The following is a 16,189-nucleotide window of genomic DNA, read 5'->3' on the forward strand; positions in this document are numbered from 1 at the left end:
TCTGATCACCTCTTTACTCGCTACACTGTCTACCACCACCATAATAACTTCTCTCTTCGCTTCTCTTACACTACTACTACTACTACTAAGCGCGAGCTGCCATGTTGCCCGTTATGCTGCAACCAGGGCTGTTAATGCGAGGTCGTAACACCCCAGCCCGTAACATTCGGTCTTCCCGGATTTACCGAATCTCCAACGCCGCTAGATTCACCACACCACGTCTCTGAACCTTGCCGTCCGCAGTTCTCACGTTCGCCATTCGGACCCGTCCGTCCGAACCCTTCATCACTTCCACCACAATGCCTCGCCTCCAGGACTTCCGATTCTTCCCGTCGACTACGAATACCAGGTCGCCTTCGTCGATCGGTTTTTGTTCGTCGAACCATTTCGACCGTTGATTGATCGTCGGATGGTACGCAAAGCTTCGGCAGAACCCGTCGAAAACTGCTTCACCTCCAAGTCAGCACCCGACATAGTTCCCCTGAGGGAATGTTTCGGCGTCAGTGCTTCTGCTTCGCCAGAGTCTTGCGGCAAGTAGACCAAAGGACGCGTGTTGATCATGTCCGCCGATTCCGCCAGAGTTGCCGCCAAGATTTCATCGTTGAGCCTTCACCCGTAATCGAGTGCCCGCATCGCCTTTTTCACCGACCGTACCATCCGCTCCCAGACACCTCCCATGTGTGGGGTACCCGGCGGAATGCAATTCCATGCGGTAAATGGGCTGCTCACGATCTCTGATGACGTCCATCTTCACCGTCTCGTTATTGGCTCCGCGAAAGCAAGTGGCATTGTCGGAAAAGATTTGGCTTGGCTTGCCAAACTTGTTGCGGAAACGAGCGGATGGCCATCCGACACGACTCGGTTGTGAGACTGTGCACAACCTCTAGGTGCACCGAACGTACAGCCAAGCAGGTGAAAACTGCCACCCAACGTTTTCCCCTTTGGCGACCAATTGTCACTTCTCACCTTCGGCCTTTTAGCTCCGTAGGGTAAGATTACCTTAGTTTGTTCCCGACAGGGAAACCAATTTTCCAAGCAGCTGATTTTGAATTTGCACTAGCCTTCGTGTTTGTTGAGACACACGTGACACAGATTATCGTTGTTTACCAGCTTCAGGCGCCCGGTGTACTGCAACTTTTTGAACTCAGCGCAGTGTCGCTGCCGATGGCTCTTTTCGCGACAGTAGTTGCACGGTCTCAGGAATCTCTCGTTTGCGGTCACATTGGAATTGCTGGCTTTGCTGTGAAGATACAGACTTCCCCTTTCCTTTTCCGGCATAAAGAATTTCTTTTAGAGGATGCGACGGCTTGAACTCCACGTTTACGTCGACTTCGCAGGCATCCGCCACGATGTCCATCAGGAAATCCGTTCTCCGTCCGATAGTGGACCCACTCGCGCTTTTACCGATCCGGCAGCTTGGTAACCAACGATTTGATTAGTAGTGGATTCACGGCTGCCTCAAATGGCCGCATAGCTGCTCCATAGTATTCCCAAAAGGGACAAAGCTCCGGAGGTTGTCCGGCTTAGGGGTATCCAACCTGTTGGCCTTATCCGGTAAACTCGCGAGCAGTTGCACCAGACGACCATAATTCCGACGCAGCTTTTCTAGGACCCTCGGGCGACTCCGGCAGTAGTAGCTGACCCGAAACCAGCTCAAGTGCGTCACCTTCTAACGCTTTCTGCAGCTCCTTCAGGTTTTCATGGATAATATAGCCACAGGCATCATTGCACGCTTTGTAGGCCGCGAATCGTGCCATTTGGCTCCCTTCTCCAGAGATGACTCACAGCTCCGGCTCGATGATTCCGCTTCTTCTTCCTCATCGGCATCCTCGTCCTCCTCTCCAGTGTCCTCGTCGTCTTCGCAACTTGACGTTCTTCAGGGTCAGCTTGTTCAATTTTGCGAGAAATTCTCGCTCGTAGATCGTCACCAACATATTTCAACGACGGCTTGGGCACCTTGGAAGTTGAAAGATCCGCCATCCCCTTGTCCATGGCTGCCATTTGCTGCTCGAAAGTCTTCTGGCTCGCTTTCATGCGATCCATCTGCTCTTTCTTCTTCTGAAGCATCTCGGCTTGCTCTTCTTCTTCTTCGGCACACATTTTCAGCCCCCTTTCCGCCTTCTTCCGCTCCAGAGCACGCTGCATCTCTTTCTCCTTCTTCCGCAGCTGCATGTCAACCTCCAAAGATAAGATTTTGTTTTTTGTTGAAAAATAATCCTGGCTGAGTAAGACAAGGACCATGGTGACGCCATGGTTGCCAGTATTTCCTGAACAATTTATATCTTAGAGGATTTTTGAGTAAATAATTAGAAGAATTTCCGGGTTAGTTTCTGGAGGTATACGTGTAAGATTTTCTGGAAGAATTCGCAAATGAATTTCCGTCAATTTCTAGTAGAAATCCTAACTAAATTTCCGGAAGATTTCCTGGTTTTAAAGGAATTCTATGTGAATTTTGAAAGAGGTTCGGGCGTTCTTAAAATATTTTTTTTTAAAGATTTTTGAAAAATTCTGAAGGAACTTCTGGGGGAATCTTTATTAAAGGAGTCTCCATTAGCCTTGCGAGCAAAGGCGTAGAGTTGCCAATCCGGAGATGATGAGTTAGATTCTTGGTCCGGTCTAGGATGATTTCGGGTTAGAATCTTTTCGACACCCTGGGCATAGTGTATCCATTGTACTTACCATACAAGATACATATTCATGCAATGGCTGACAAAGAAAACCTTTCAGTTAATAACTGAGAAAATGCTGAGTTGAAAATCAGGTCAAGTTCTAGTTGGATTGTAGAGCCATTGAAGAAGAAGAAGTTCAGAGAGAAATACAAGAGGAATTTCTAGGGACCATTCTTAAGAAATTACGGATGGAATTTCTGAGGGAATATCTACAAGCATTCCCTGCTTCATTTCTGGAAGCATTAATGGAGAAATTTCTGGAGTATTCCCAAGTGAAATTAGACTACAAAAGAGTTTTAAAAGGAATTCCCAAAAGAACTTTCGAAGTAACTTTCGGGAAGAATGCTAGAAGGAACTACCGCAGGAATCCCCATAGAAACTTCCGGAGCATTTTCTGGAGGAACTTTCATTGATATTCTTCGAGACACTCCAGGAGGAACTTCCGGAGGATTTCCTGGTGCAACTTCCGGAGGAGTTATTGAAGGAGCTTCTAGAAAGAATTCCTGGGGTAACCTCCTGGGGAATTAATGGAGGAACTTCCGGAGGAGTTAATGGAGGAACTTCCGTAGGAATCCCTAGGCACGAATTCCTGGAGAAACTTCGGCACGAGTTCCTGGAGAAACTTTGGCAAGAATTCCTGGAGAAATTTCCAGAGGAATTCCTGGACGAACTTCTGCAGCAATTCTTGAAGAGAAATCCTGGAGGAATTTCCGCAAGATTTCCTGGAGGAACTTCCGCAGTTATTCCTGGAGAAACTTCCGGAGGAGTTCCTGGAGGAATTTGTAGAGGAATTTCTGAATAAATTTCCGATACTACCGATCGAAGTCATCCGTCATAGAGCTGCGGGGTCAATCGGAGCAGGGCTAGTCAACGTGTGGTAAGCGATTCGATAGTGCGTGGTGTCCATATATTCTGGGAAATTCATTTTAGGTTCTTCCATTTCCAGGAATTCTGGAATTAATTCGCAAACGAAAAACGATTGATAAACTATTTCCCTTGAAAAAGCCAAATACATTCGGCCGTCGGGTATTTTCAAAATTTTGCCGTTTTTATTATCCTCAGACTGAGAAAGCCACATCCATAAGCAACTCTAATTCCAGTCGACAATCAACAATATATTGTAGAGAACCTATCAGGTAATCAGGTATTCCTTCTTCTCGAATTCCTGGGAAATTCTCCCTCAGGTATTTTCGAAAATTCTTTCATCGGGAGTTCTGGGAACTGGTTCTCTAAAAATTCTCTTCACCAAAATTTTTCCTTCAGAGTCTCTGGAGAACTCCTCCAAGAATCTCTTCTAGAAGTATTCTCGGGAATGTTCTTTATTTATTTCAAGAATTTTGGGGAATCCCACCCCCAGCAATTCAGAGAAATATCTCTTCCAGGAATTTGGAGTAACTCCATTACCGAGGATCGTGGGGAATGACTTTGCCCAGCCCAGATTTTCTGGACAGATCCTCTACCGAAAACTCTTGGGAATTTTTTCTTATGCACTATGAGGAAATCTTTCTCCACAAATTCTGGGAAATGTCTTCTCCATGTTTCTAGAGAACTCTTTCTAATGAACTTATGGGGAGTTCGATGTAATCCTTTATCAGGAAATATGTGGAGCTTCTCCCGATTTTTTTTTAGAAATTCGCTTTCCAGGAATTCTTTTTCTGAGAATTTTGGGAATTTCTTCATCCAGAAGTTCCGAGAAATGAATAAGACATTCCTCAGAATTATTGGATGATAACTGGTTTTAGTTAAGGTTTATTAGCTTATTTACCAGTTTTGCATTATTTTTTCATAAGACTAACTCTATGATGCTCATACGAATAAGGAAGTCCAAGAACATTGCAATGAATTTAACCCAACCTTTACCCAACCTTTAGCTTGATTTTACTTTGTAGCCACGCATTTTATTTCCAGACTAAGAAAGGCATAATGCAGCATTTTTTCTGAGTATTTTCACTGAGAATGATGAATCTCCATGAGGAATTGCTGGGGAAATCTCTGGAGGAAATCTTGAAGAAACTAATAAGGTATTTTAGAAGAAGTTCCTAGAAAATGATAGCTGGAAGAGATTTGTAGAATTCCTAAAGTTAAAGAAGTTATCCAAGCTTTTCGAAAGAATACTTTAGAAATTCTGAAGGAATCAACAGAAATTTTCGGAATTCTACAAAATTTCCAGAGTAAGTCTTCTTTACAAATTCATGTAGATACGTTCTCTTCTAATACAAATTAAAACCTAAATTTACGAGGCAACCATTTGGAAGGAAACGAAATGTTGGGCATGTAACGTTGCCTCATTGGAGCTAAGTCACCTTAAGGCTCTATAAACCGTAATCAATTGGATAATGACGGTGATTTTATTCGAATCCGCACTAATACTAACAAAGTTTTGAAATAAATTCAATATTTTGGGGCTATTTACGGACTTACCCTCCATCATAATATATTTATGGCTTTTCCATATTAATTTTTCACTTTTCAAAACTAGCAATTACTGAGGAATTGCTTGAAAAACGCTGAAAACTGCGTTTTTTCTAGACCGATATTCGTATGTTCGTCGAACGCATACTAACGTTCGAACGTTCGGATCTATCACATACACACTCACTTGATTTTTCACTTGATCTTTTCCCATTGTTTCCTTTATTCGATCACTCCTAAAACATATTCACTAACTGAGCTTCACATTTTTCTTCAATCTTGACTACCAATTAATTCACTTCACGCCCAAAAACTTACGAAAACTGCTTTCCAAAAATCGAAGTGAGAGACAAATTTGACGACCGTATTGTGAATGCAATAAAATGCGGAAGACTCGAATTCACTAGCGCAATAAGTGAAATGGTGAGTGCAAAATCTACGCGATGCAACTTCATTCAATCCGAACAATAAAACGTATTAGGTTCTGCAGCGTCTGTATCTAACCTCAAACTGATGACAGATTAGTAGTACTTCGCGTTGGACTCGGGGGCAGCCAACCAATCACGAACTCGAACCTTGGCGGAGTCCTCGTCGGAGTCAGTGGAAAGTACTACTGAACTGTCAAAAAAGTTCATTTGACGAGGACCGAATTCATTCGTGACGTCATGCTGCAGAACCTAATACGCCAGCCAACACGCAAACAAAGATGTGCATACACAATAAAATAATCATCTCTTCACCGTTGCCAGATTTATTTTTTGGAAAAAATCATTGCTGTTTGTCGGATTGAACAATAAAACCAGAAACAAATATTTAAACATGTTATGTAAGCTTCTATTACATTCCATATGGTGTATAAAACATTTTAAATCGATAAATACCCATATAGGGTATCTGTTCCCATATTAATAACAGCCCGTATATTAATCCCAACCGTCGATAAACCGAATAAAAAAATCAATATATTTACAATTCCTCACATAGTATGTACACAATAATGGATGGAACACATTTCCGAATGTTTTTAATATTATTCAAGATTTTGTTTAAGTAATGTTTTAATTCACAAGACTTAAATTATTTCAAACAAAAATATAAAACACATTTATTTTCATTTTCCTACCTCTGAGCTGTTGGTTTGATGCACTGCTCGATTGTTACTAGCAGATTCATCTGTTTTCACGACGTTGTTTTTCACTCAATTTCAAGCTAAAACAATTCTATCCCTTCAAAATTCACTTCACAACACATAAAGCACATCACATTTTCACTATTAATATAATTATATTTTCAAAACCAACGCGATTTCCTATAGTTTGATATAGGTTTCTTTCGAACAACGTTTCAATTATCCTTGTCCGTATTCCAAACTGTTTGCATGGCTGGCAGTATCTGCAAGGGTTGCCGACCAACATTTTTATTTAAAAAATGCTTGAATGAACTTTCATTGTGAAATTCAAATCTTATGTTTGTAAAATAAGGTTTATCGAAAAGATAAGCTATGACAAACATAAAAATAAACTGATAAGTTGGAAAACTACAACAAAAACTGCAATTTTGTAATTTTATTTCAACTCAAATACAAAACATTGGAGAATTCGGCATCACTGCAATCATATCGTTACGTATACATACAAGTAATAGTGTGCGTATTTTATGTTGGAAACAGTATTATTGATATAGGTACAGGCATAGGATTAACTGTTTTCGAATGTTATTGAAATAGGTGCATGGCGGTGATGATGTTTTTTAGCTAAATACTTCTATAATGCGATAAAAAATTCATTTTTGAAGTTACCAAATCGTTTTCAATTAAAAATTACGTGAGCCGAGCATGATTATTTTCATGTTTCTAGATTATTGGAAGAGAAATCAATGCATGTCATATGCGCATTGCCTTATTGTTATTGATATAGGGACAGATACCCTATTTGATACACCATGAACATGTCTTATGATATAAAATAAACAATTCGTCAAGTCTGGCAACATTATGCATCAGCTGGCATATTTTACCACCCCATTTCCACCCATCCCAGTTGTAAACAACATTTATTTATCGCTGCTGCACGTTTCCGTACTATTACAAACAAGTGATACAATCATTAATTTTCAAAACATTGTGATGGAGTCTTGAGCCTTAACCTGTGAATGCCCAGGAGGAACTATTGTAACAGGGTTACAGAAAGATCAATATATTTAATAAAATAAACCAAATAAACTCACACTTTATCGCCAAGCTAGTCTACTTTGTATTTTATTGCCTGGGATGAGCAAGGGTCTATCGATATTTTAACAACACGAGCGTCCTTAGTGGTGGGTTTAGGAACCACATTTTCAAATCTATCCTGTGGCAACTTGGATGGGAAAATCTCATCATCAAAAACGATAGCGATTAGCCTTGTCAGTTCAAGTCGGAACTGATATATGATTCACTAACAATGAAAAGGAAAAAAGGGGCGTCGGATAGTGTATCGCGTTAGGTACTGAGATCAAGTATTCTCTATTCGATCGGCTTTGAACCTAGACGTAGAAATTTGTGAAACGTGAAATCCTGATAACGAAGAGAGAGTGATTGCTAGGCGATCGACTATCAATGAATCGCCTGCTTTGAGCGTGCTTACAGCGGCACACTAGGAGTTAACTTTCTGAAATCAGTATGGCGAAAGGCATCTAAGGTTCGATTTCTCAAAATTAAGCACCTTCATCGAAAAAATATTTGGTAGGCGTAGTAGCGGACACCATCCTTCATAACCGGTACCAAATATTTTTTCATGAAAAGTTCCTTATTTTGAGAAAACCCACGTTAGACGTCTTTCGCCATACAAATTTCTGGCGGTTAACTCTTGCTGGCTATTTTGCTCATATACTATAGCGCCTGGATGTGGCAGCGGCGGGTAGAAAATCAGCCACTGCCAATAATTCATTGTAAGCATTATTTGCCATATTAAGGAATCTCAGATAAAATAGTTATATTTACAGTTTAGAGAAAGTGTAGTGGATGAAAGCTATTTTATTGGCCCTGTGCGACAAGTTTTTACACGAAAAATGTGAGACCGTATGACTACGTAGAAGTATTGTAGAAACTTATCATTGTTATAATCTATATTGTAGCGAACCAGTGTATGGTTATTGTAAAAATCGAAACTTTGTGCTGTACCGGAGTATAGCACGTGAAAAAATCCCTCGAGGCCCAGGTAATAAACTATAACCTCTTTTTGGCAAATGCATGTGAAAACCGTTGACCGATTGTAAAAATTGTGAATATTAATGCGAACGTTTGTTGTATTCTCTGTTATCTTGAAGGACACTATCCTTCAAGAGAAGGTGCTAGTGTAGGGCGTAGGAAATAGCGACTAGCCACGCTGTTTCTAGGGACCGGTCAGAAGCCCGGCGGCTTGTAGGCCCGCCTCGTCGTCGAGCCCGCATCGGACCCTCGCGCGCCCTGGGCCATAGGTAATCCACGCCTCCAGGGAGATTCGACCGTATTTTATCGAATCGCCCGGACATTGGCCTCGAAGGGAACCCGGAGATCGAGAACGGTATCGACCACAACCACGAACCACGAATTTGGGTTACGGCACCGAAGCCGCTGCTATCAACGGCCACTGGAGGCGCTGATGAGGACTCGCTATCACGTCACTGCGCAGAAACTGACAGCATAACCAGCGACCGATCTCGCCTCGCCACCCTGCTATCAACCACGTCGAGGTTGATCTGTCGTCCAAGCTGGTGGATTCGGTAGCGTAATACACCGTCGCATGATTCCTGAGTCGCAAGAGAGAGAGATCAGCCTCTGATAGCCGTCGTCGAGCCCGTGGGCACCAGGTGCTGCAAACAGGTCAGATCATTTCAATTTTTCCAACATTCGTTCGCAAAGTACATTGATTGTAAGAAGAGACATAGCCAGGTCAAAGAGCGTGCACGCAGTAGTTAGAAGCATGTTAGGTTTACGGAACTGAGAAATATGAATATAGATATGAACTAAAGCACAATAGAGCCAAATTAGAGTCGAAAGAAAAAGTATTCTTGGTCTTGGTTAATCGGATTTTTCGTCAAATAATCGCCCGTTGTTATCCTTTTTGAAGGAGTGAGATTGAGACTAACAGTTGTTACGCGATTGGTTCGGGATTGATCTTTATAGCATTAGGACTCGCCTTGAGGAGTCTTGCCGGGAAAACTCGTGCTGATCCACATGCAAGTAGAACAGTCAACTTGCTTGGCGCGTAAGTGGATTCAGTTGTATCAATATCGTAACTAGAACCGTTTCACTTGGGAATCGTTTCACTATTAATTTTGAAAACCATGTATCTCGGAGGATTTAAAAAGTTTTTCCTTGGAATTTTCAATAAAATCAAAGGGAATAGTTATACTTTTATGTATATGCATGAAAATTTAGTTCAATCGATCTACCAGGTCAACTACTCCTGGCAAACAGATTTATTATCCTCAGACGAAGTTTCAATGTGATTTATTGTTACTAACCAAAGGTTTTAGAGTTTCACTTACCGAACGACATGCTTATGTCTCTCAACCCAGTATTTGATAGCACTGCGCACCATCAGCTCCTGTTTTCGAGTCAACCCATTCGGATTGCCATTTACGCCGTTGTCGCCAAATGTCTGCAAAGTGGACGGAGCTCGAAACTGAGCGCCCCAATCCGCCTTCGAGTTGTAGATTCCGTTCAGGTCGAAATCCTTCGTGTCCGGATCCTTTTCTGAGGAATATAAAATAAACATAAACATAATTTCCTATAGCAGGATACAAAATTATAGTTGGAGATGCCGGGTATCGATCCCGGTGCCTCTCACATGCTAAGCGAGCGCTCTACCATTTGAGCTACACCCCCGTTATGTTTCCATTCAATCATGCACTCGTAAAATTGACACCCGTGACCTATATTTCAACATTCATTTTGTACCTCGGATCAAAGACCAACATGTTGATACAGTTCATTCCATGTATAAAAGCCCTGCCCCACTTCAATTTACGACACGATTCGGAGCTCATGTTAACGAACTGCATGTCGTTTTTTACCACTTCTGCAGCAACACTCTCAGTGACTAAGCGAGAGCAGTGGTGGAAAGATACACGCTTTGATTTTGCTATAGAGAAGGATTGCTGTGTGAGCCTGCACCACTCTAAGCGGGCTGTTTCGGTGAACGTTGACTGCCAGACAGCGATGCAGAAAGGAGTTCGTGAATAAATGCACCACACGTACCACGCCGTGCGAATGTGAAGCATTGCAGCGGTGTTTGAACTCATAGGTTTAAATTCAAATCAAATTAAATGATCATCAGAACGCAGATAGTCTGTCTAATATGTTTCCATTATTTCACAGAATTCCGGCCAATTGATGAAAACCCACAATTATTGATGTTTGATCTTTCGATTTTAAGGAAATCTGCATTTCAACGAACCGCAGCCTCCACCCAATATAGTTGGTATTTCGGTCCGCCATCGCGCTGAAAACATTGCAAGACTCTGAAGTCTCATTCGAATCAGCGCTGTTGCACACTATCAGCTGGCTTGGTGGAAACGGACGAGGGCTTAACCCTCTCTCCGGAGTCTATTTATAAATCGTGTAGCTTTATTTAAAAGCCACACCACCAGCAGTCGACTTTTCAACTCGAAGCTTTCAACCTTGATGGACGATCGCGATGTTGCTGCCTGCCAGTAGCTCTGACAGACAGATAGACCAGACACTTACCTTCATTCAAAATCAGCTCCGATTTGGATCCGGCGGAAATGGCTCGGAACAGGGCAGCCGAGTTCGGGCGGTAGGTGTCCAGCGAGGCGGATAGCTCCATCAGTGGTCGCATTATTCCCTGCGGGAAACGAAATATGCATGAATACAAGAGGATGAACCCATGTCAGAGATTGAGACTAATTAGTTCTGCGGGTGTTGATTCATTAAAGGTTTAAACATGCTTCATTCGAATAGGACTGGCACAAAAATAATAAAAACGAAATAATTGCTAGATTTGTGTTTTGAATAAGAACATTGCATCTTAATTGTAGGCACAGTTCACGATCAGTTGAACTGACAATTTCAATCGAATGTTTTCTTACCGAAGGACTTCATAGGAATGTACATCAGTCTAAGTATTATGAATAACATACCTTCAGATGTTGCAACTGTTCGCAAGCGAAGAGCAGCCAAGAGCAGAAAATCACATCGGCTAGGTTGGCCTGGCACATCGAGAATAGCAGGAAATAAGCCTGTCAGGATGGAAAAGTGAAAAAAAAAAGTTGAATGCGGTCAGTCTGGTGAACGGGTCGACGCGGGATGATGACGATTATTATAACGGCTGCAACATGGGTCATGAACACAGCATAGTGCCCTACGATGGAAGGAAAGTCAAAGAAAATTACAGCTTGGACAGAAACATTTATATTCACTCCGGCACAATTACGCTCATTGAAAAATATGGGGCCATTTGGGAGCGATTTGACTTGCTTGAAGCCATCAACCATGAAGCTTTAAACTATGGAGGCGTGGCACTGTCAGTTTGGATGTCATTTGTCCATTTTATTTTCTAGAAATGTTTTTTGTAGACATTCCTGGAAGGTGGTCAAATATGAAGCTTAATCCACTTTATTCAGAAGGGAATGTAAATATACGATTGGCCACTGCTTCCAGGATATTAAAGTCGTTCTTATTGAATATGCAGCTCGGTGAATATGCAGCAGACGAGTAAGAAATCAAGGATTGGATTTGGATTTGGATTGGATTTGGATTGGAATGGATTTGGATTGGATTTGGATTTGGATTGGATTTGGATTGGATTTGGATTGATTGGATTGACTTGACTGGATTTGATTGACTGGATCTGGACTGATTTGATTGGATTGACCTGGATTGATTTGGACTGGATCGATTGGATTGACTGGATCGACTGGATTTGATTGATTTGATCGATTTGGACTGGATTGACTGGATTGATCTGGACTGACCTGGACTGATCTGGACTGACCTGGACTGGATTTGACTGATCTGGACTTGACTCCTGATCGGATTGACCTGGACTGGACTGACTTGGATCTGACTGGACTGACCGATTGACTGACTGATTTGACTGACCTGACTGGATCTGGACTGATCTGGACTGATCTGGACCGATCTGGACTGATCTGGATTGACCTGGATTGGATCTGACTGACTGGATCTGGACTGGATCTGACTGACCTGACTGGATCTGGACTGACTGGACTTGGACTGACTGACTGACTGACTGGACTGATCTGACCGATCTGACTGACCTGGACTGGATCTGACTGGAACCTGACTGACTGGACTGGACTGGACTGAACCTGGACTGGACTTGAACTGGACTGGACTGACCGACCTGGACTGGATCTGGACTGACTCCTGGACTGACTTGACCTGACCGACTGACCTGACTGGACTGACTGGACTGGATCTGACTGACCTGACTGACTGACTGACCTGGACTGGATCTGGACTGACCTGGACTGGACTTGGACCGACCTGGACTGACCTGACTGACCTGATCTGGATCGACTGGACTGGATCTGACTCGACTTGACTGGACCTGGACTGACTGGACTGGATCTTGGACTGACTGACCTGGATCTGACTGATCTGGACTGGATCTGGACTGGACTGGATCGACTGACTGACCTGGACTGGACCTGACTGGATCTGGACTGACCTGGACTGACTCTGACTGGATCTGGACTGGATCTGGACTGACCTGGACTGATCTGGACCTGACTGGACTGGATCTGGACTGGACCTGGACCTGACCTGACTGGATCTGGACTGATCTGACTGGATCTGGACTGACCTGATTGGATCTGGACTGGATCTGACTGGACCTGGACTGATCGGACTGACCTGGACTGGACCTGGACTGGATCTGGACTGATCTGACCTGGATCTGGACTGATCGACTGATCTGGACTGACTGGACTGACCTGACTGACTGGACTGATCTGGACTGGATCTGACTGACCGACTGACCTGGATCTGACTGACCTGGATCTGATTGACTGACCTGGACTGATCTGGACCTGGACTGATCTGGACCTGACTGGACTGGATCTTGACTGGATTTGGATTGGGATCTGGACTGGATCTGGACTGATCTGGACTGACTTGGACCGATCTGACTGGATCTGGACCTGACCGATTGACTGACCTGGACTGGATCTGACTGACCTGACCGACTGACCGACCTGGACTTGACCGATCTGGACTGATTTGATCGACTGACTGATCTGGACTGACCTGGACTGATCTTTGGACTGATCTGACTGGATCGACTGGATCTGACTGATCTGGACTCGACCTGGATCTGACCTGGACTGATTTGGACTGATCTGGACTGACTTGGACTGATCTGGACTGGATCTGGACTGGATCGACTGGATCTGACCGACTGATCTGACTGACTGGACTGACCTGATCGACCTGGACTGGATCTGGACTGACCTCGGATCTGGACTGATCTGGACTGACTTGGACTGACCTGGACTGATCTGGACTGGATCTGACTTGGACCGACTGGATCTGGACTGGATCTGGACTGGATCTGACTGGATCTGGACTGACTTGGATCGATCTTGACTGATCTTGGACTGACCTGACTGGATCTGACTGGATCTTGACTGATCTGGACTGACTTGGACTGGATCTGGACTGGATCTGACTGACCTGGACTGGATCTGGACTGGATCTGACTGGATCTGATCGGACTGGATCTGGACTGGATCTGGACTGGATCTGACTGACCTTGGACTGATCTGGACTGGATCTGGACTGACCTGGACTGATCTGACTGACCTGGACTCGATCTGGACTGACTTGACCGATCTGATTGACTCCGGACTGATTTGACTGGACCGACTGATCTGGACTGATCTTGACCTGACCTGGATCGATCTGGACTGATCTGGACTCGACCTGGACTGGATCTGACTGACTTGGACTGGACTGGACTGGACTGGACTGATCTGGACTGATCTGGACCGACCTGACCGACTTGACTGGATCTGGACTGGATCTGGACCTGACTGATCTGGACTGATCTGACTGACCTGACCGATCTGATTGGACTGGACTGACTTGGACTGACCTGGACTGGATCTGGACTGATCTGGACTGGATCTTGACTGACCTGGACTGACCTGGACTGACTGGACTTGACCTGACTGGATCTGGACTGATCTGGACTGGATCTGGACTGGATCTGGACTGGATCTGACCGATTTGACTGACCTGGACTGGATCTGACTGGATCTGGACTGGATCTGGACCGATTTGGATCTGGATCGACCTGACTGACCTGGACTGGACCTGACTGACCTGGACTGACCTGGACTGGATCTGGACTGGATCTGACTGATCTGGAATTGACCTGACTGATCTGATCTGGACTGGATCTGACTGATTGATCTGGATCGACTGACTGACCTGATCTGGACTGACCTGGATCTGGATCGACTGATCTGGATCGACTGACTTGGACTGGATCTGGACTGGATCTGGACTGATCGACTGGATCTGGACTGGATCTGATTGACTGATCTGGACTGGATCTTGACTGACCTGGACTGACTTGACTGGATCTGGACTGGATCTGGACTGGACTGGATCTGACCTGACTGACTGGACTGGATCTGGACTGACCTGGACTGGATCTGGACTGGATTTGACCGACTGGATCTGGACTGACCTGACTTGATTTGACTGATTGACTGATCTGGACCGATCTGGACTGGATCTGATTGATCTGACTGACCTGGACTGGATCGACTGACTGACTGACTTGACTGGATCTGACTGACCTGACTGATTTGACTGATCTGGATTGATCGGACTGGATCTGACTGACCTGGACTGATCGGACCGATCTAATCTTTGACTGACTGGATCTTGACCTGACTGGATCTGGACTGGACCTGACTGATCTGGACTGGATCTGGACTGATCTGGACTGGATCTGACTGATCTGACTGGATCTTGGACTGGATCTGGACTGGATCTGACCGACTTGGACTGGACCTGACTGACCTGGACTGACCTGACTGGACTGGATCTGACTGGATCTGGACTGGATCTGGACTGGATCTGGACTGGATCTGGACTGGACTTGACCGATCTGGACTGGATCTTGGACTGACCTGGACTGACCTGGATCTTGACTGGATCTGGACTGGATCTGGACCGGATCTGGACTGACCTGACCGACTGGACTGGATCGACCTGACTGATCGACTGGACCTGGACTGATCTGGACTGACCTGGACTGGATCGACTGGATCTGACTGGATCTGGACTGACCTGACTGGACCACTGACCGACCTGACTGATCTGGACTGACTCTGGACTGGATCTGGACCGACCTGGACTGACCTGGACTGGACCTGACTGGATCTGGACCTGACCACCGACTTGGACTGACCTGGACTGGATCTGGACTGACTCTGACCGATCTGGACTGGATCTGACTGATCTGGACTGGATCTGGACTGACCTGACTGGATCTGGACTGATCTGGACTGGATCTGGATCGACTCTGACTGGATCTTGACTGGATCTGACTGATCTGGACTGGATCTGGACTGACTGACTGGATCTGGACTGACTGACCTGGACTGGACTTGACTGGATCTGGATCGATCTGGACTGATCTGGATCTGACCTGACTGGATCTGACCTTGACTGACTTGGACCGACCTTGACTGACCTGGATCGATCTGGACTGGACCTGGACTGGATCGACTGACCTGGACTGATCTGACTGGATCTGACTGGATCTGGATCGATCTGGACTGATCTGACTGATCTGGACTGATCTGGACTGACTGATCGATCTGGACTGACCTGGACTGACCTGGACTGGATCTGGACTCGATCTTGGACTGACCTGGACTGACCTGACTGGACTGATCTGGACTGGATCTGGACTGACCTGACTGACTGATCTGACTGACCTGACCGATCTGGACCTGACTGACTGACTGACCTGGACTGATCTGGACTGGATCTGACTGACCTGGACTGGATCTGGACTGACTGGATCTGGATTTGGACTGACTGACTGACTCGACTGGATCTTGATCGACTGACCTGACTGGAT

The 16,189-nt window shown here is 44.8% G+C and overlaps 1 protein-coding gene and 1 long non-coding RNA gene across 3 annotated transcripts in view; one reads left to right on the top strand and one right to left on the bottom strand.

Annotated features, from left to right (window-relative positions):
- Nucleotides 1-16,189, bottom strand: part of LOC134224976 (odorant receptor coreceptor) — a 112,711-nt gene that overhangs the window by 30,004 nt on the left and 66,518 nt on the right. For both annotated transcript variants that reach the window (XM_062704678.1, XM_062704679.1), the window contains exons 4-6: nucleotides 11,205-11,303; nucleotides 10,792-10,909; nucleotides 9,591-9,798 (exon numbers count right to left, since the gene is read on the bottom strand). In XM_062704678.1, the coding sequence (XP_062560662.1) occupies nucleotides 9,591-9,798; nucleotides 10,792-10,909; nucleotides 11,205-11,303 (425 nt within the window). The remainder of the gene's footprint in view (nucleotides 1-9,590; nucleotides 9,799-10,791; nucleotides 10,910-11,204; nucleotides 11,304-16,189) is intronic.
- LOC134224562 (uncharacterized) lies at nucleotides 8,007-9,277 on the top strand. Its single transcript, XR_009982978.1, has 3 exons — nucleotides 8,007-8,131; nucleotides 8,196-8,278; nucleotides 8,388-9,277. It is a non-coding gene; the product is annotated as an uncharacterized LOC134224562 (long non-coding RNA).

This window comes from Armigeres subalbatus, chromosome 3 (assembly GCF_024139115.2).
Source record: "Armigeres subalbatus isolate Guangzhou_Male chromosome 3, GZ_Asu_2, whole genome shotgun sequence".
Classification (NCBI taxonomy): domain Eukaryota; kingdom Metazoa; phylum Arthropoda; class Insecta; order Diptera; family Culicidae; genus Armigeres; species Armigeres subalbatus.